This window comes from Perissodus microlepis, chromosome 12, assembly GCF_051167445.1.
Source record: "Perissodus microlepis isolate ML-2025 ecotype Zambia chromosome 12, ASM5116744v1, whole genome shotgun sequence".
NCBI lineage: Eukaryota > Metazoa > Chordata > Actinopteri > Cichliformes > Cichlidae > Perissodus > Perissodus microlepis.
The window spans coordinates 18,601,446-18,621,802 of NC_140472.1; the positions used below are offsets into that span (position 1 = coordinate 18,601,446).

General features: G+C 39.3%; 1 protein-coding gene across 3 annotated transcripts in view; it reads left to right on the top strand.

The window, feature by feature from the left end:
- The first annotated feature begins 2,842 nt into the window (after positions 1 to 2,842).
- Positions 2,843 to 20,357, top strand: part of sgsm1a (small G protein signaling modulator 1a) — a 36,688-nt gene continuing 19,173 nt past the window's right edge. The window contains exons 1-3 of one of the 3 annotated variants that reach the window (XR_014801778.1): positions 2,843 to 2,959; positions 3,100 to 3,143; positions 14,877 to 14,952. Coding sequence is in view for 2 of the 3 variants with exons in the window: in XM_084945335.1 (XP_084801461.1) it covers positions 2,941 to 2,959; positions 3,100 to 3,143; positions 14,877 to 14,952 (139 nt within the window). In the remaining variant the exon portion in view is untranslated. The remainder of the gene's footprint in view (positions 2,960 to 3,099; positions 3,144 to 14,876; positions 14,953 to 20,357) is intronic. The other 2 variants (XM_084945335.1, XM_084945334.1) reach the window with 2 other exon arrangements.

Sequence of the window (20,357 nt, forward strand, 5' to 3'; positions counted from 1 at the left end):
TAACTCCTTTCCCCTGAACGCATCATGATGTGCAGTAAAGTGAATGTTGAAGTTTCGCTGTGTAAGTCATCTCTTGCACATCACACCATCTAAATTCAAAACTCTGCAACCTCATATTTTCTCTTTTTATCAATATGAACTAGAATTTGTTGTCGCCTGAAACTCAAACTTTAGAATATAAAGACTGAATTTGGATGAATTGGTACATTATGATCCTCATTTTCTGGGGGTATCAGTGTCTTTATTTTTGCAAAAAGGCCAAGGAAAATTGATTTCAACATCTTACAGCTGAAACATGAGTGAAAGATTAAATCAAACAACAGGCTTCTGACACAGTGTAACAGTAATTTTAACTAGTGTGCAGTCGGTCAGTTTGAACTTCCACAGATTTAATACAGAAAGCCATAAACAGCACCTTGGACCATCTTGGTTTGCTGGTCCTGTGGCATCATATAGTTTGGTGAAGACAGCAAAATAGAATCACAGTAGCTTAACTGCACTGATTAGGGAAACCTAATAAAATGAACTTGTAATCAAATCTACCGCTTTTAACACTGAGTAGTTTGAAAAGGCTACTAACTGGATAGTCAGAGAGCCATGGTCATGTAGGTCTGTGAGCGGAGAGAGTGCATCAAATGAAGTTACTTTGGGAAATGGATATGACACAGGATAGGACAGGAGACATCCAGTAATATCATAAAATTGTCACTTAAGAACCAAGTTGCAGCCACACTGTCTGGCCTGGTGTCACATGGTTTACTGCCCAGCTTCCCCACCTGAAGCTGGGGCAACGTGCTGTGCAGAAGGATTGTTTAATAACTGTTGTTTTGGCCCTTTCCTGCTAAATGGACATCAAAGGAGAAGCAAAGAAGAATATAGATTATTTCCCCTTCAAGTTAGCGCCTCTCCGGGTAATAGACAGAGAGGGAGAGGCAGAGAAAGTTATAATACAAGTGATAATATTATTGTCAGAGCTAGGATGGGGAAAAGCTGGGAGGGAAAGGCTGTGGTTATCCAGCCGAGGTGTAGGGGCCCCTGAGGGCCAATAACATAGCAACAAACCATACATTACTGGCCTTCTCAGACATACAAACCTGTCAATCTGCATTGGCATACATGTGCAGAAGAGCATCAGACTGACAGGAGCCTCCCTCACATGCCCTGGTGTCTGTTAGAGCACGTCGACTCTAATCACGCATCGACATGTGCATGTTGGCTTCTGCCAGAGGCTCTGCTGACAGGCAAAGAGGCCTGTATGACACAGCATTGTTATTTCTAAAGCTGGTGTTGGTGTGGTTTAAAATTCCTTTGAGTTGTTGTCATTTAGAAAATAACGAAGTCCCTAAATTTAACCTTTTTCATCTGTTTTGTATATTTACATCGAAATGTATTTAAATCAAGTTTTATTGCAACCCCTGTTATTTGTTATTTGACCTGTCCACTTGCACCTTGTTGTGATTCATAGGAACCTGTCCATTTTTTAAATACATTTTTCTTCCTATACAGAACAGCATTACGCTAAAAGGCTGCAAATAAATGTGGAGTGTTGATGTTTGTGTGCGTTGAGCTGTGGTCTAAAGACAAACATTGCTAATTAGGCAGAGGATAGTTGGTGAGGAGTTTGGTGTGCTGTGCCGTTTACTCAGGCAGAAGTCCTGTTATGACACTTAACACGACATCCTATTACCTGACATTAACTAAAGGTGTGAGTCACCCCAGCCGGGGAATCCTGGGTTAAAGAGGATGCTTGTGAGGAAAAACAGCGTGGGGGGAGAAAGGGGCCCAACCCTGCACCCCTCAGTCCCCTCAGTCTGTCATCTTGTGTTATCACTCCATCCTTTCACCACCTGATTCACCTGACAGCTCAGTCCTCCAGGCGTGGCTGGACTCATGGCCTTAAGATCTCCCACTCTATAGTTCACTCAAGTCTATTGTGGTTCTCCAACTCACTTTGCAGGTTTCTCTAATGTGTTCTGAGTTGGATGCTATGAGAAAAAAATAAAGTAAGTGCAAAATTTAAATAAAAGGTGAAAAATGGTGATCCATATGGACCTGCTGGTTCTTTTTCTTCTAATCACTGGGTATAAATATATATTACACAGTCGCCATCTTCTGGACAGTGTGAGTTATAACTCTTTGTGGGGATTTTCTGTTGCAGAAGGACGCAGTTTTTCAAGCTTTTTTATTTTTAATTTAATTTAAATAATCAAGAGTCATATCTGGTTTGACATGTAGTAGAGCAGTATGAGGGGAAGAATGGATCTTCATATATATTTTATTTTATTTCTTTTTATTCTCTTTTGCCCCTTTTGTTTTTATTTATTTATTCATTAATTTAGTTAGTTAGTTAGTTAGTTATTATTTTAGTAGTTACGGTTAATCAACGAATTTTATTTTATTTTATTTGTTTATTATGTTAATAACTGATTTTTATATAATAATTTTTACCCAGAATTTAATTAAATTTTAGTTTAGTTTTGTTTGGTATCTTAATTTAACCGTTCTTCTACATTTTGACCACAAGATGGCGTAAGGACAAAAGATTTCCCCATCTGATAAATTTACGCAAACACGAAGCTCTGATATGTTTTAGTCATGTCTTAATTTCAGTAATAGATTTCATCTAAAATCTCGGTTAAACCAAATTATTTTTTACTATCCTTGAGTCAGATTGTCGCTAAGATTTCTTGTAACTAAAGAGCGTTTGTAATACGTTGTATCCATACGGGTTGTATCCGTAAATAATATAGTCCACTCCGATTTTAAGGCTAGAAAGCTGTCTTTCGGTGAACATTTATTTCTCTCCCCTGGTTCTGACCCGTTCCCGGAGGGAGCGCAGCGTGTCTTTAAGAGGCGTGTGCTCGGTGGAGGTGGAGTCGTGATCCACATTGTACAAGCAGCTGATGGGAGGGTTCTGCGTTCAGACAGGAGACAGGATCCATGGCAACAATCATGGCAGGTGGGAGCAAAAGAACATTTTTTAGTAATCATCTGTTGTTTAAATGTATTTAAGTAACATTTGGCTCTGTTTGGGAACGCGGAGAAAGTTGAGTCGTGTCAGAAAGTAAAGATGCGCTGTTTGGTTTATTTGTGTTTCAGAGGCAGAGACCCGTCAGCGGCTGCTGCGCACCGTCAAAAAGGAGGTGGGTGTTTTCAGCTCAGCAGTTATCGAGTCGGAAAAACAAACATGTTGGTTCGTATGAAGCTCTGCAGTTCAGCCTGTGCTCGAAGAGGCTTGCCAGGTGATCCCTAACAAAGACTGGCTGGCACCGTGTCCGCTGTTTCCTGGTGATGATTACAGATGTGTGCCTGTGGTGCTCATCTGTACCTCAGCCAGAAAAACACCAGGAAACAAGCTGATAGTAAGGGAGAAAAAGTAGAATACTAATAATAGTTATTAAAGTCCAGTAACAGTTTATGGTTGGTTAATTTGCTAAGGTCTGTTCTCAGCATGAATGATGTAGTGCTGCACCTCACTAATTATTTGGGTGGAGAAGCAGCACGAAGGAAGCAGATTGTCTTTAGCCAGTGTTTGTTGTGTTTATGGCACAGCAAACCATCAGCCTTCTGCCAAACCATTTGGTGATTCTAGACTCAAACTGTGTGTGTGTGTGTGTGTGTGTGTGTGTGTGTGTGTGTGTGTGTAATGAGTTTTGTGTATATGAAAGCTTCCATAAATGTCACTGACATGATAATGACTGTTTAGACTGTTACATAAAGCCTGTGTTAATGAGGCTGGTGCGGGGATGCAAAGCTCGACCTGCAGGAGCATCTGTTTGGAGGAAGGTGTTATTAGATTAGCTAATGTTTTTATGGTTCATAGTGTTAAGCCCTTTGTTCCACAAAATGAATGCCTTAGTAAGGTTATAGAGTTTCATTAGATTATGATGAACGGTCGAGGTGATTGTGCCGCCAACACTCCCCTATACAGTCTTGAAGATAAGCAGGCACGCTACATTCAGCTCAGTAAGTATTAAAGTAAACTGCAGGTGAAATTCTAAAGTCCGAGAGCCAAATGTCCTACATGTCACCAGTCATGGAGGGGAAAGGTTGAAAATAGATAGTATCTATTGGCATGTTGGCTAAACCTTTGCCTTGATGGTGGAAGCATGATGGAAGTGAACATGTTGTGAGATGTCCAAACTGATGGGCCGTGCCTTTGCGAAGAGCCTCCTTTCATATAGATGCTGAAGGTAATCAAGAGTGGCACCATTTTTCCCCCACTTTGCTTCTTTTTTTAAAACATGTATTAAATCTCAGCAGCTTCCTTAAAGTAATAACACCCTTTCTTTCACACATAGCAACCTTATTTAAATCAGCAGCAAGCTTCTGGGGTTGTATTTGCGTCCACCCAAACATATTTAAATTCCGCTTCGACCGGCAGGAAACTAAAACTCCCCAACAGGAAGTTGATTTATCGTAACAGAGACACGTTGAAATATTCACAGTAGAGCGATAACATTTTGACAGCTGAAATCTAAAACGAAAGCACATCCAGTGTATTGGAGATAGATGACAGGTGCATGTCTGTTAGCAGACTGCTGTGTGTTACCTTATTGTGTTTCCATTGTCCTGTAGTGGTGTATACTTTACAGTTAAGCGTTTTTGTTGCCCTTTGTTTGTACAGGGTAGGTTTTCTCAGTGTCATTCACGCCTTTCTAATATAACCCAAACCCTCCGAGTCTTGTTGGTTTTGGTCTCTAAAAGAATATTCAGATGAAGAGGGACAGTAACAGCTGCTTGATTGTTGCATGGAGACATTTTCAACCTTCATTCGATAAAAATGTTTATGTTTTTTTTTAACTTTCCTCTCTAATTACCTCATGCTCTACTGAGCTTTATTCCTTTAAATCATCACATCCTGAATGTTGTGAAAGGAAGAGTGTAGAGGCGGTGGCCTGATTTGTTTTCCTCTGCTTCTCCAGTGTTTATCTGTGGAGAGCAGACCCTTCCCATGATTAAATATGCTCTCTGTGTGCATAAGGCCTCTCAAAGATTCATTCACTGGGGCTCTTTGTTAGCGTAGCAGCGACTTTATTCTCAGACAGCTTTTTAATGAAGATCAGCATTTTTAATGATGTAAGAATCTGAAAAGAAAAAAGAAGAGTGGAAAGTGTTACTTTCTTTTTTACCTTATTCGATAAGGATACACACTGAGCTGATGGGCAAACAAATGACACATACAATTTACATTTTTTAAAAACATTTTCATAATTAAAAAAGGATCACTGATCCTGGCAGTGATCGGAAGCTTGTAAAGGAGGTCCTTTTAAAATCTTTGACATCTGAGGTTCTCTGTGCCGATGAATGTCTAAGTGCAAGTGATTTAAAAAGATATTTGAATTATTTGCAAGGAAAACTGTTAGATGTTAAACATTTCACTTTGCCCTCCAGCAAATTTAGCCCACAGGCAGGACCTTAGATGCAAAAAGAAGCCTCAGAAACTCAAAATGTCTTTGCACGACGCGCTGACAGTCTTACAGAGCCTAGTGTCAAAATGCATATATCTACAATCAGAGCAATCAGAAATGTAGCCTGTGTGGAATTTTGTCAGGAAAAGCCTTTGCTGTCCAAAAATAGCATCAAAGCTAAGCTACTGTTTTACAAAGCAGCCAAAGACCAGATCATTAGGAATGGGAACATATACACATATGTTTGTTTGGCCACAATATCAATAATGTAATGTGTTGTATTTATGTAGCGCTTTTCTAGTTTCACCCACCATTCAAACCACTTAAAGCACTTTATCTAGATCACAGCCAAAAGCCATTTAGAATCACCAGTTAACCCAACATGCTTGTTTCTGGATGGAGGGAGGAAGCCCAAGTACCCGGTACAGCAGATATGTTTGGTTCACAACAAAAACATCTTTTAGGAGAAGGTCCTCATTCCAACTTTGATTGGAAATGGAAATGTTATAGTTTGGGTTTATTTCATGCAGCCTACAGTCATTTAGTCAACTATGAATTCAGCATCATATCACAGAGTTCTGGGTCAGTCTATCCAAAAACTGAACCTGAGCCAGAAATGGAGCTTTCAGCAGGATAAAGATTCTGATCACAATAGAAATCCACTAAGGAATGTCTCAATCAGGAGAAACTGATGGATTTAGAGGAGTCTAATAAAAGCTAAATTGAGACATCCTTCAACATTTTTCAGCTGAAGAGTGGCCAAAATCAGAGATAGTGGAAACTTATTCAGAGGTTTTTAGGTGTTTTTTTTTTTTTTGCTACATCTATTAAATCTGTTGATTTTTGAAAAAGCTGTATCTACTTCTTCACTCCCTGAAAGGAAAGATAGATATTGTTGTTGTTGTTTGTGCCATTTTCACATCAGTTTATGGTTTTTATTACTCAGTGTGGGCCGTGCCATATGGTGACTCTATGCTGTGTGTTCTCACACTCTCCTTGCCCAGCTGGTTTTGTGCCATCAGTCTGCTCAAATATACCTGGATGTGGGCCATTATCCAGAGAGCGCAGGACGTCTGTGACAGCTGAATTGCCTTCTGGCGCAAAATTGTTTTAAATGAGAAATCTTATTTGCCTCAGCTTTGATACAGAGCCCCACTCTGTCTGGCTGCATTTTGCTCTGATCGTGCTGCTCCCTCCACCTTCTTGAAAATCACGTGTGCACGTGCACATGCACACAAACAGAAATACACACCTGTGTTTGCTAAAGGAGAGAAGGGGCAATAGAGAGAGGGAGAGAAACTGAAGAGCTGTGTCATTTAGTTTCCTGTTTAATATTTTACTGTTGGGTCTTGAGTTCCTCCTGTCTATATACGAGATTGCACAAAAACTACCAAGCTGAATTTCATAAAACTAGGTGGAGAGGTAGAGCGCGGTCAAGGGAAGAATCTAGTAAATATTTATGCACATCCGGAGTACTTTCTTTGAAATTGCTAAATAGAGCTTTGGCCTTGGCTTAATTACATTTTGAGGAGAAAAAAGCAAATGAATCAAAGTGAGAACTTTTGCAGGTAGTCAAACTGAATAGACAGAGATTGACTCTGTTTATAGAGATTTTTCACTTTAACTGTTTGTGCAGCAAACACAGTGGAGGTCTGTGAATTTCATCGTGTTGTGTTGATTGCTTGTGCGTATACTCCTGGTCTCAGGGATTTGTACAAGAACCAGTTCTTTACAGACGTTGCAAGACGGAGACTCTGACTCAGTAGTGAGCAGCTACTAGATACAAAGCAGATTATGGAGTGGCTACAGCACTAATCCAGGGCTGATACATTCATTTTGCAGGGACAAATGCAGGGAAAACATCAGATATTATTATTGTATTAGAAACTAATATTTCTGAGATTGTTTCATTAAAAACTAGCATCTCAATTCCAAAAAAAGTTAGGATGCTGTGTAAAATGTAATGACCTGCAAATCTCATGAAACCATGTATTATTTTCAGTAGAACATAGAAAAGATATCTATGTTATATTTATATTTAACTTTCTCATGAAAAAATATTAGCTCATTTTGACACGCGTCAAAAATTCTACAGGGGCAACGAAAAGCTGGAAACGTAAATGGTAATTGAAACTAATTCGTTTGACTGGCAGCAGGTCAGGAAGATGATTGGATATAAAAAGAGCATTTTAGAGCGGTAAAGCTTCTCAGTAGGCAGAGGTTCATGAATCTGCAAAAAGAAATTGTGGAAAACTTTCAGAATAATTTTCCTCAATGTAACATTGTGAAGACTCTTTATATCCCATCGTATACGATACATAAAATCATCAACAGATCGGAAAATCTGGAGAACTCTCTGTGTGCAAGGGACAATGATGAAAATCAATATTGGATGCACGTGATTTTCTGGCTGTCTGGCAGCACCACATTAAAAACAGAACATTTCTGTTGTGGAAGTCACTGCAGGGGCTCAGGAACACTTACAGAAATCACTGTCTGTGAGCACAGTTCACCGTGCCATCCACAAATGCAGGTTACAGCTCTGTGACGCAAAGAAGTCATATATAAGCATAATCCATAATAATGCTGCCATCTTCTCTGGGACAAAGCTCATAAAAAACAGACTAAGGCAAACTGGAAAACTCTTCTGTGGTCAGAGAAGTCAAAATGTAAAAATCTTTATGGACCATCCGATTTATTTTCAGCTCTCAGTTCAAAAGCCTGCGTGTCTGATGGTATGTGGGTGCATTAGCGCTTCTGAAATTGGCAGCTTGCATATCTGGAAAATGCACCATCAATGCTGAAAGGTGTATAAAGGTGACTTATTAAAGGAACATATGCCTCCATCCAGATGACTTTTTTTTTCCAGGGAAGGCCATCCACATTTCACCAAGACAATGCTAAACCACACATAGCAGCTGTTACAGCAGCATTGCCTCCTGCACTCCATGCAATCCTGACCTTTAACCAAAAGTATAACAAAGAAGGCCCAGGACAGCTGAGCAGTTAGAATGCTATTTCATTCAAGAATGGGACAACATCCATCCATCCATTTTCTTCTGTTTAGCCAATTCAGGGTCACGGGGAGGCTGGCGGCTGTCCCAACGGCCATAGGGCGAGAGGTGGTTTACATCCTGGACAGGTTGTCAGTCTGTCGCAGGGCTAACACAGAGAAACAGACAACCAGTCAACTCACATTCACACCTATGGGCAATTTTGAATCACCAGTTCACCTAACCCCATTAACTGCCTGTGTTTGGATTGTGGGAGGAGGCCGGAGCACCCAGAGAGAGACAACAGTTCAAAATGAGCAAATATTATATATGAAATAGTAAAATGTCTCAGTTTAAAGATTTGATGTTTTCCATGTTCGTTTGTGAACAAAATGTCAGTTCATGACATTTGGAAATGTGCGTTCTGGTTTTATTTACATTTTGCACAACATCCCAAATCTTCCTTTCTTTTTTGAAAGTAGCCCTTGTGACACTTTTAAATCGATAGGATAGGATTACCTGGCTTTGCTGAGGTGCACTGCTGCTACACTGCTTATAATCAAACTGAACTACAGTACTTCATGCTGTTTAGTATGGCAGTTGAGGCAAATCTGCACAAACTGGACCATGTTATGTGAATGGAGGGCCCTGCTTCCTCTAAAGCTGTCCTGTCTCGACCTCGAATGATACGTCGTGTAAATTTCATGTCAAGACTGAATATTGACACTGTACAATCAGCGCTTCAAAATCCCACAGCGTCCTCGTAAAGGTGCCGTCATCAGAAAGAAGTTTTAGAAAAGCCACCCTGTGGTTAGAGTACCTTGGAACTATTTTGGGCTGTGTTTTGGTTATATTGACCTTTATGGTGGCATCACATTCTCTGCCATTTTTACAGCTGATCACTCTTTTCATTCGGTATTAAGCTGTAATTCACATAATGGAATCATGATTCAGCTGGACCTCTTTATAAGAGAACTGCAGCTCCGTGTGCCGTAGATTAACATGAATAACAGTAATTATTTTTTTTATTGTGCGCTCCCTTCATTCAGCATTAGACTTAGTGATTATGAATAATGTAGGACGGAGATTTTAATGCAAGAAGCTTTCTCTCTCCCTCTTATTTCCTTTCTCTGCTCTTGGAGGAGTTAATTGGAATACTCAAAAGATCCTTTATCACTCATGCTGTTGCCTTCAAGCAGACTCATCGTGCTTTGCTGATGAAATGAATCATTTTTTTCTCTAAATTTTCAGTTTTTTCTTAAATCTCAGTGAGAATATATTGTTTCTTGGGTGATATTGTAGCACATATGGTTACTTTAAAAAGTAAAGTCTGGGTGGTATTTCTGCTTTATTGATGCCAGAGTAACAAGATGACGACAACACGGCGCATCTAGATATTAATAGTGGCTGTCGGAGAGCCGCATTCAGCCTCTTATTTCAGAGATGAATGAATGTTTGCGCGTCCTTTTGGCGGAAGTGATCCACTGTGAGACTCGTGACGTCTCCATAGAAACCTGTAGGTTGTCTGTGCTTAGACGTTTTACCATATAAATTCCTCAGAGGCCTGATCTGTAGCCCAGACGAGAGAGATGAGGAGGAGGAGGGTGCTTCCTCAAGTTAGCAGTCAGTTTTCTGTGTGTCAGATGCACTGAGAAAGAAAACTGGTGCATATAAAAGCCCTCTGTGTTTTAAGCGTTTGTGTGTGTTTGCGTGAACGCAGGCTTTTATATAATCATTAACGGAGCTGGTGTGCATCACAGTGACTGCCACTTTCTCTGGCGTGTCGGCAGTGTGAATCATTTCTGTTGATGCTAAAGAAAACAATGCTACTGATGCAAACAGTCCAAGTTTGAGTAATGACTGCTGTCTAATGTCTAATGGGTTCATTTGTCGTCCAAGTATTTAGAAAAAAAAAAAAGATTTGTGGATTTAATTTGTCATCTTGCATAAACAGTGAGAGCTCAGTTGGCAGATTTTCTTAGCAGTGTTTGTGCATCTGTTACATTTTCGTGCCTGTAGTCTCCGTCTTAAAAATAGGGGTAGGAAATGCAGTGTTGTACACTATATTGCCAAAAGTATTCACTCACCCATCCAAATCATTGAATTCAGCTGTTCAAATCACTTCCATGGCCACAGGTGTATAGAATCAAACACCGAGGCATGCAGACTGCTTCTACAAACATTTGTGAAAGAATGGGACGCTCTCAGGAGGTCAGTGAATTCCAACATGGTATTGTGATAGGATGCCACCTCTGCAACAAGTCCAGGCCTCGCTACTAAATATTCCACAGTCAACTGTTAGTGGTATTATAACAAAGTGACAGTGACTGGGAATGACAGCAACTCAGCCATGAAGTAGAAGGCCACGTAACACAGAGCGGGGTCAGCGGATGCTGAGGTGCATAGTGCCCAGGGGTTGCCAGCTTTCTGCAGAGTCAATCGCTACAGACCTCCAAACTTCATGTGGCCTTCAGATTAGCTCAAGAGAAGTGTGTAGAGAGCTTGGGGATGTTCCAACACGACTGCACATGTGCACAAAGCAAGGTCCACAAAGACATGTATAAGGGAGCTTGGTGTGGAAGAACTTGACTGGCCTGCACAGAGTCCAACCCAACAGAACACCTCTGGGATGAATTAAAGCAGAGACTATGAGTTAGGCCTTCTTGTCCAATATCAGTGTTTGAGTTCACCACAGGATCTGAATAATTACATTGTGCTTGGTCATTGTGCTTGCCTGCAGCTTCTAGAAGAATAGTCAAAAATTCCCATAAACATACTCCTAAATCTTGTGGAAAGCCTTTTCCAAGCAAAATATAAAGACGTGGTGGGTGACTCAAGATTTTTGCACAGTATTAATGTCTGTCAAATGTCTGAGTAACTTTATTCAAGTATAAAATTTAAGTACTTTTCAGTTATTATAGTTAACCTCTCACTTAAAATCAAATTTAAGTGAGAGGTTAACACTTTTTACCTCATTTGTTTGAGAACTAGATTAGCATTTTATAAATGAACAATAAACATAAACGTCAGATGCTATGCTTAGAATAAATATCAACAGTAAGGTAGCTAAAATTACTGTCATCTTGATTAACAGCAGTACTTAAATTTCTCATAGCCAGTAGCAGTGTTGGTCAAGTTACTTGAAAAAAGTAATCAGTAACTAATTACCGATTACTCCCCCAAAAAAGTAATCCCGTTACTTTACTGATTACTTATTTTCAAAAGTAATTAATTACTTAGTTACTTAGTTACTTTTTAAAAACACGATTTACAACCTGAATAGGTGATAAAGCGATAGATCTTTCAGCCCAATTCTACTTTTTCTGCATAATCCATCATACAAAATGTAATCAAATGGAAAAGTCTCTTTTTAAAACTTGTTTTATTAGTTTTAACCTTTTAACTTTATGCATCAAGCAAAAATTAAATTATATGCAACATTCTCTGACTGGAAGAAATTTGTTTAACATTTAAACTTATTTTCTGCACATTCCAGCACATAAAATATATCTTTTTTGTGTGTTTACACTCACTCTTTCAAATAGATGCAAGTAAAACACAGCAGAAAATAAATAACATCAAAGACTAGCGGTCCTGTTGCTCTATTTTCACCTGTAAAGCAGGAGTAGCATAGGCGGAGGTTTACCCTGGTGCAGGTATGCCGCGGCGGTCAGTGGAAGAATCCGCGAGTTTCTCTGTGAGTTTCCCATTACGTCGTTGCCGGTGCTTGCTTGGAAGTTTAGGGGGGGGTTTCGCTTTAAAAAGAAGTTTTCTTCCCACGCACAACGGACACTAATGTTTTTGTCACTTTTTATGGAATCAAACTCAAAATAAGGTCAGTACTTCCAAGCTTTAAACGCTGCACGCTCATACTCTCTCCCGCACTCGATATATGATGCACTGTTGATCAGCACACAGCTGTTGTCACGAACGTCGCACTCGCTTACGTCACTGTCATGAGACATTCTTGCAAAAAAATCACGGTTTTAGTAACGCAGTAACGCAGCGTTCCTACGGGAAAGTAACGGTAATCTAATTACCGTTTTTGCAATAGTAATCCCTTACTTTACTCGTTACCTGAAAAAAAAGTAATCAGATTACAGTAACGCGTTACTTGTAACGCGTTACTGCCCATCTCTGGCCAGTAGTAATAGTTAGATAATAGCCAGCCTTTAAGTACTGTCATATTTTAACAGCTCATGCTTGCTTAAATAAAGATCTGAATGCCAAATGGACCTGAAGTGATTTAATTATCTCTGTTTTCTTACAGTAAATGTGAGATCAAAATACAGGTGGCATAATCCATTTATGTATAGTGCGTAAACTAGTAATTAAATTATTAATCAATTTAATTGTGCCATAGTGGAAAATCCAATCTGAAGATAGAACTTTATCTAGTGGAAAATATTATGATCACGCTGTAAATTTCATTGCCTTGCAGTTGCAGAAGTGCCACACAGAGAAAATATTTGCCCATGCCACCGAAATATAGAGTTAGTGTGCTGGAGAAGGAGTGTGTGTGTGTGTGTGTGTGTGTGTGTGTGTGTGTGTGTGTGTGTGTGTGTGTGTGTGTGTGTGTCTGTGTTTGTGTGTGTGTGTCCGTAAGTCAATGTCTTTGTGTGTAGTGGGTGAACCTGGCAGTGTAATATGGTCGTTGTGGACAGACTCATTTCAACAGGAAATTACAGCTATCTGTGTGGCCGTGTCCAGGGCTTGATACTTTCCATGCATATTGCAGACCAGTGCCCACACAGTAGGATGTCTCCATAGCCACCAGAGCATCTGATACACCCAATCATCTTAACTATTGGCTATACAGTTAGTGCCTTATACTATCTGACTACTTACCTTTTTTTGTAGTTTTGCCTCTGTGCACCTCCACAGTGGATACAATCTTTATGTGATCGATATGCAGACTTTTAGCTTTAACAAAAATCTTAGCAGTAAATGGTTTGGAATTACAACTATTTTTACCCACAGTTCCCTACTTTCAGAAGATCAAAAGTAATTAAACAAGCTAACATCATTTTAAAAAGGATTATTTTAATAATTGGATGAAAATCCTTTGCAGTCAAAGACTACCTGAAGTCTAGAAAGACAGGGACATCACCAAATTCTGTTTCCTCCCTTTAACTGTTATGTTATACCTTTTCTGCAACCACCTACTGCAGTTGTTGCTTGTTTGTGGGTTTTTCTGGCCTTTGGCAATCATGTTCTGTTTGACTGAAACAGGTGACTGATTTGGCCATTAAAGAATATTTTATTTCCCTTGAGAAAACCTTGGGTTGCTTTTGCAGTCTGCTTTTGGCTGCTCTTTATTTGCACTGTGCAGTGTTGTCTGTTCATTTCTGCAGCATTTGTCTGATCTGAGCAGAGGGTATAGCCCTGTACACTTCTGAATTCATCTTTATAGACTGCTTCTATCAGCAGTCACATGTTCAATAAACAGTAGTGACCTGCTTCGACTGGAAGACATACAGTGCGTGCCGAAGCCTCCACCATGTTTGACAGATAATGTGGTGTCAGATCATGAGCTGATTCATCCTGATTTCATCTGACCAAATATTTGTTCTGAACCGTGCAGGCTGGTTTAGATGTTTTCTGACAAAGTCTAATCTGGCCTCCTTCTTCCTGAGTGTAACCAGTAGTTACAGCCTGATGATGGCCTCCCTCATTTGGACCTCATATTGAGAGTTCCAGTGAACAGCTACCAATTGCAAGTTTAGTCAACCCGGGGTCATCTGTCTACTTAATGCATTGTGGAATAACGAGGCAACAGGCCTCACTTGGTCATGAAACCAGGTGTCAGACAAATGTCCATACTTCCCTTGATAACATGTATGTGTAGAACATGTTGCTATTCTTAAGCAGCTAATGCAATGCTTTTGTTAAAATCGATTAAAAGCCAAAAGTCTGCACATCAGTCTGTTGATTGATTTTTTTTTTTAATTCCACTGTGGTGGTTCACAACTATAAAAAATGTGTCATTGTCCAAAATCCTATGGCTCTAACTGTAGCTGTTGGCATGTGATCAGAGAGAGGCACAGATCCCAGTGATGACAAAACCTAAATAATAACCATTTCTGATGTCTGACCCTCTCTATCCTTATTTAAAAAACAAGTTGGGCTTTGATTCATTTGGATGTGAAAAGTAAGAAACAAGGGTTTGTGATGAACTCCCATCCCTTCCCTTTTCTCCTTCCACACCCAAATATATCTCCTTCATTTCCCAGTAGTTTGAGATGAGAGCTGGTGACTCATCCACCAACTTAACATGCATTCTTCCTTCATCAGTGTCTTCTCCCCCCCCCCCCCGCCCTTAATTTCAAACCCCAGTTCTTCACTGAGCTCATTTTTATGCACAAAATTACATTAGATTTGAAATATATATTTATCTTCCTGTGCCACCAAATTTTGCCTGTTGTGGTATATTAATGAATGAGTCACCCAAAATCTGCCATGTCATTGACAGGTGAAGCAGATTATGGAAGAAGCTGTCACCAGGAAATTTGTCCACGAAGACAGCAGCCATATTGTGTCCTTTTGTGGTGAGTAATCAAACAAATCGTGAAGCTTTTGCTCTCCAAGTAATTCTGCAATGCTGGAAAGGCTTAATGTCAGCTTATTTCAGTCAAGTTACTCAGAACTCTTTATCTTGTTTATCTTTCGCTCTGAATGTCTAACTATACAACCTGATCTTACATTTCTCTTAAAAGTGGCCTAAAACTCATGATTAATTTCAACCATTAAAATATTATCAATTATACATGATGCCTTGCTCAAAATTACTTCACACAAATCATACTTGCTTATATCTCACAAGTCATTTATTGATTACAGGACAAAATTAAAAACAAAGCAATCGCAGTGATACTTCTCTTAACCATTAAGCCACTTCATTGCACTTTTTTCTGCTTTTTTGCTTTTTTCTGCTTTTTTCAACCACACAGCTACTACTGTTATAACTTGCACATTACGTTTCTCAATTTATATATACTAATTTATCGGAAGTTACATGTCTACTTTTAATGCACAGGTACGATACGCAACCTGTACTTTTCAAGTTATTCTAAATATTCTTACTATTTAAACATCTTTCAGTATCCTGCTCTGTTTGCACACTACAACCTGGGTTTGCCACTTATCTGTACTTTAATTTTAATAACTGTACAGTATTGTTTTGGTAACTATTGTCCATGATGTAAATCTGTAAAGATTTTGAGTGCTTCTGTTCTATGCCCTGTGTCCTGTTCTGTTTGTATTTGTGTCTTTTTGCTGCTGTTACAACCAAATTTCCCCTTGTGGGACAATTAAAGAATTATTCTATTCTATTTACACTCATTCCAATGCCACTAACTGAATTTAATTTCTTTAATTAATATTAAATTAATCAATATTCTCATGTAGAGTTATTGATAACAGTGAGATGTTCAGTACATTCAAAGAAAATTTGGTTGTTACAAAGAAATTATCCATTGGTCTATGTTATAGAATTAGTTTTTCCACAAGGAGAGATGGTGTATGGTGGATGAGTGCGTCAATGCCTACTGCATTAACAGCAGGCAGTGACACACTTTTAGCACAAGAATATATTTATTGTTCAGTGCAAATAAGAGATATTTAAAGTTCAGTCCTTTACCAAGTGTTTTTGTTCTTGCCTCCAAATCACACTTCTGGATTGCAGTATGATTAGTGCGAGAAACACACTGCCCACATGCAGGTGGTCATGCTCATCGGATGTCTGGCTCAGACCAGAGCTGTAATCAATAACAAGATATATTTGTGGATTTAAGTGTGAATAAAATGACTCTCAGCTTGCAGAAAAGGTGATATTTTTACTAGCTGTGTGCAAAGACAAAGACTGTTGGGGGGGAAAAGGCATGGCGTAACACAGACCATCATTATTAATGTGAAATAAATAATTTCTAATGGTGTTCAGATTAGAACCTAAACTCTGACTCTTGGGATGATTGGTTAGGCCAGGACAAAGCAACTTATGCGTATTTATGGGTTTTTTAAAATGTCACAAAACACACAGGTTAAGTAAAAAAAAATAAGAAGAAGTTACTCTGAAGCTCGGGGAATCAAACCATGAATAAAGCTGAACACTGGCAGAAAATAAGGCATGTGACAGAATAACAACTAATAAAGGGATAGACAGAGCTGCTAATACCATAGACTGTATTTAAAAGATGGACATCACCAGCGTGACATCACCCATTGGACTCAAGCATTGGCATTTTGGCCATGGTTATGTTTTGTTTTTGTTTTATAAACCAGCAGTGGCCATATTTGGAAAAGAAGGTGGTGTCATCAGCAAATCTGGGTAGCAAGCTGCATCCATGAACTGTACGACTGCAACACAGAGAAATTAATTAGCGATGAGACTAACAAAAGACTAAAATTTGAATCACCAAAACTGGAGCAAAAAGTCTGTGCCATATTACTTGTCAGATAATTTAACTGAAAATGCTTCAAAAGCACCAACAGCACAAATGTAGCAGAGAAGTCCAGTTCAGTGACTCCAGTTAACAGAGGTGAAGCCTAGCGGACACCAGAAGGTTTCAGCTGCCTGTGTCATGACACTCCCATAGACCATGAAAGGATAATTTCCACACTCTTAAGCCAGTTGCCCAACTTGATGAATTATAAACAGATTAAGCCCAACCTAAAGAAGGAGAAACCTATCTATAGAGACAAAAACATCCTTTTGATGATTTAAAGATAAGCTTTTTCACATTGGATTCTTGACTTTGACTTGACTTTTTTCCACTTTAGCGCGTGCCTTGTGTGGCCACTAGAGGAACTGCATGCGGCACACCCACACTGGCTTCATTTTACATGCCCGGAGGCTGTAAATACTCAGACTAGGGAAGAGAATTAAGTAGGGAAAAGGATTAAATAAGCAAAATATCCCATTAAAAAAGGCCTGTGGCGTAAATGATATAATTCTACTACTGTATTAAAAAAATGTGCAAGGAGGTGTACCAGTGATAATAAAGAGAAACTGGTGTTGTCTATAGGCTTGTAATTGCGCACTTGCATTGCTCAGACTAATTGGATCAGACTAATATCAAAGAAGGAAAAGCAAATTAGACGCTGCAGAAACAGTGACTTACCTCTTAGTGTCATTGTTTGAAGAAATTCATTTAGAGGTATGTAAAATCAAAAATAAGCTGATTTAGAAATCAATGTTGTTTCCTTTTTGGGTTCTTATGTAAGCTCACTCCCTCATAATGTCCGTGTAGAGCCTGTTTGGGTTATTATCATAGTAGGAAAAGAATTTGCAGCACAGCTTGAACCTATTTAACAACCATAAGTGAATAATGTTGGACATCCTTCCCATCCAGTAATCAGCTTACCCCAAATCTCTTTTTTGTAGTTTTATTTTTCTGCAGGAGGGTTATGAAAATAATTTGTCACAGAGCTCAGATTTTTGTTACAGTGCAGCTAAAAGACTTCTTTAATACCTCTCAGTGTTGTGGGGGGAGGGTTGTGCCTTTTATGTGTTTCCGGCGGTGCTTTCATGTTTCATTTCAACAGTCTCAGCCTGCACTGTGGACATTATCTGTTGGATCATCTAATAGCCTGATTTAATAGCTGCTGTTCTGTCTGAGGTACATCTTTCATCTACTGCTGTCATACCAGTACCAGTGGCAATTCAGCAGCAGGATGACCCTCTCATCTCTGGGTTGTTGTTTTTTGGAGGGTAGGGGCTCCTGCTACTACATGTCTTTCAGATGTGGTCTATACAGAGAGTGAGAGTGAGTGGAAGATGGGAGAAAAAACCCAGCTTGCTCACTGGGGAGCAATTAAGTTCCAAAGCCCAAGCTAGTGTGATGAGCTGCCCAGGCAGAGGCTAAAATGCTGTTAGTGCAGAGGGAATGCAAAAGCTGTTCACTTGAATTTTAAAAAAAAAAAATGTCATAATAAAGATAAAATGCTTTTGAACACTGTACCATTAAAATAAATTATCATCAGCAAATGTGAGCACCTCTATAAAATCAAAGGGCTTGGCAGTTTTATGAGGAACAACTGTTGGTTCTCATCTATTTCCAAACAATTTGAAGTCTATCATACTACAGTAAGAAATATTATTCACAAGTGGAAAATATTCAAAACAGACATCTTCCCAGGAGTGGCCTCTCAGCAGGTATTCCCCCAAAGTCAGGCTGTGTAATCAGAGAAACCTAAGAGCTACATCTCAGACTCTACAGGCACCAGTTAGCATGTTAAATGTTAAAGTTCATGACCACACAATTAGAAAATGACTGAACAACTATGATTCGTTTGGAAGGGCTATCTGTTCTCTCTCTAAAAAAACATTACAAAGTCCAGACCTCATCCTGACTGAAATGCTATAATGCTACCGTAAAAGAGCTTTACATAAACGAATGCCACAAACACCAATGAACTGAAGCAAAGGTGTAAAGAAGAATGCCGAAAAACTCCTCCACCATGATGTGGGTAGGGCTGTTCGATATAACGATATATATCGGATGACGATATAAAAACGTCTATCGTTTCATTTTACGCTATTGTTTGTTTCGTGGTGTCACAAAATAAGCTGTTTACGGCAATATTTTTTCACCGTTTTGATGGTCACTGTAGTGGCTATATTAATTTAAGTTATTATAAATAAGTTCTCTCTTTCTCTTATATTTTATATAACCACTACAGACGGACAAGCGCCTGTTTTTTGCGTTGTGGTTAGCAACGACGACGGTAGCACCATCGCGTGTCTGCTTGTTTATGTTAACCTTTCACAATAAAGCTCAAGATCCTGTTGAGACTTTTCAAAATAAACTGAATCACGTGAAAGAGCAGATGAGACGGATGAGAAGTAAAAAAGAGCCGCCAGGTGCTAAAAAATAAACCTTAGACTCAAACGTTAGAACAGGTTTTTCCCCGCAGCACGCTGTGTAATAAATACTCACAAAGAAAACAGCAGCCGTTACAACTTATGTCTAAAAATGTATAGTTTCATGCATCTGTTAAAACACTCGACTCCAGCTACATGACGCGCAGCTAGAAACACTTCACACAAGTCGAGACCCCACAGAATTTACAAAAATGTTACATTTTTGTGATTTATATCGTTATCTGACGATAGAATTGTTATATCGGGATATGAGATTTTGGTCATATCGCACAGCCCTAGATGTGGGAGAGAGTTATCGCTGCTAAAGGTGATTCTATAAGCTCCTGAATGATGGGGTATAGTTAATGGTAGTGAACAGATCTGAAACACTTCATTGGATTTTTGCTGTTAGAAATACTTCCTGAAGCTAAAGTAAGATTGTCAACAAGTGTCCTCCACTTTTGCCGTTGGTAGTGGAAGAAGTATTTTGAGCGCACATACACTGTTTTGTTGCCATACAGTTTTAAAGAAGCACAGTGTAATGAGCAGTCAGGCCAGCAGTATCACATAAAAGATTATCCTTGGACCCTAAGACTAGCTTTGCATGATTCACAGTTCAAAATAATGCTCATATGTCTTATGTTTACCGTTAATGCACCCTTCTCGGTTCATTCACTGTCCAAAAAAAGCTATTTTAGCTTCCCTCCCCTTCCCTTCAGGCAGTTGTTCTCTGACTGACTCCTGTTCTCAAAAAGAAGGTTAGATCGGCAGGTGGGTATTCTTTTTCAGCTTACAGCCAGAGTTAGGTGTCTACGATTTCCATATCAGGGATATGGTGACACACACACAGTAGAAAGAAAAATGCCTAAAAGTGAGCAGAGAGGAGGAGGCTGAAGTTAACAGGGGTTACGTCATTATTGGAGATGTTTAATACGAGCATTCGTGGTGTGATATTATTTATGTGACAGAAATAAAGGGGAAAAAACACATTCTGCTCTAAATATTTCACTAGCAACTCTGTTTTAAAACTCAAATCTTACTGAAATTGGGCTGCTAATAACTTTTTAGAACCTCGTGCTGACTCATTCCCAC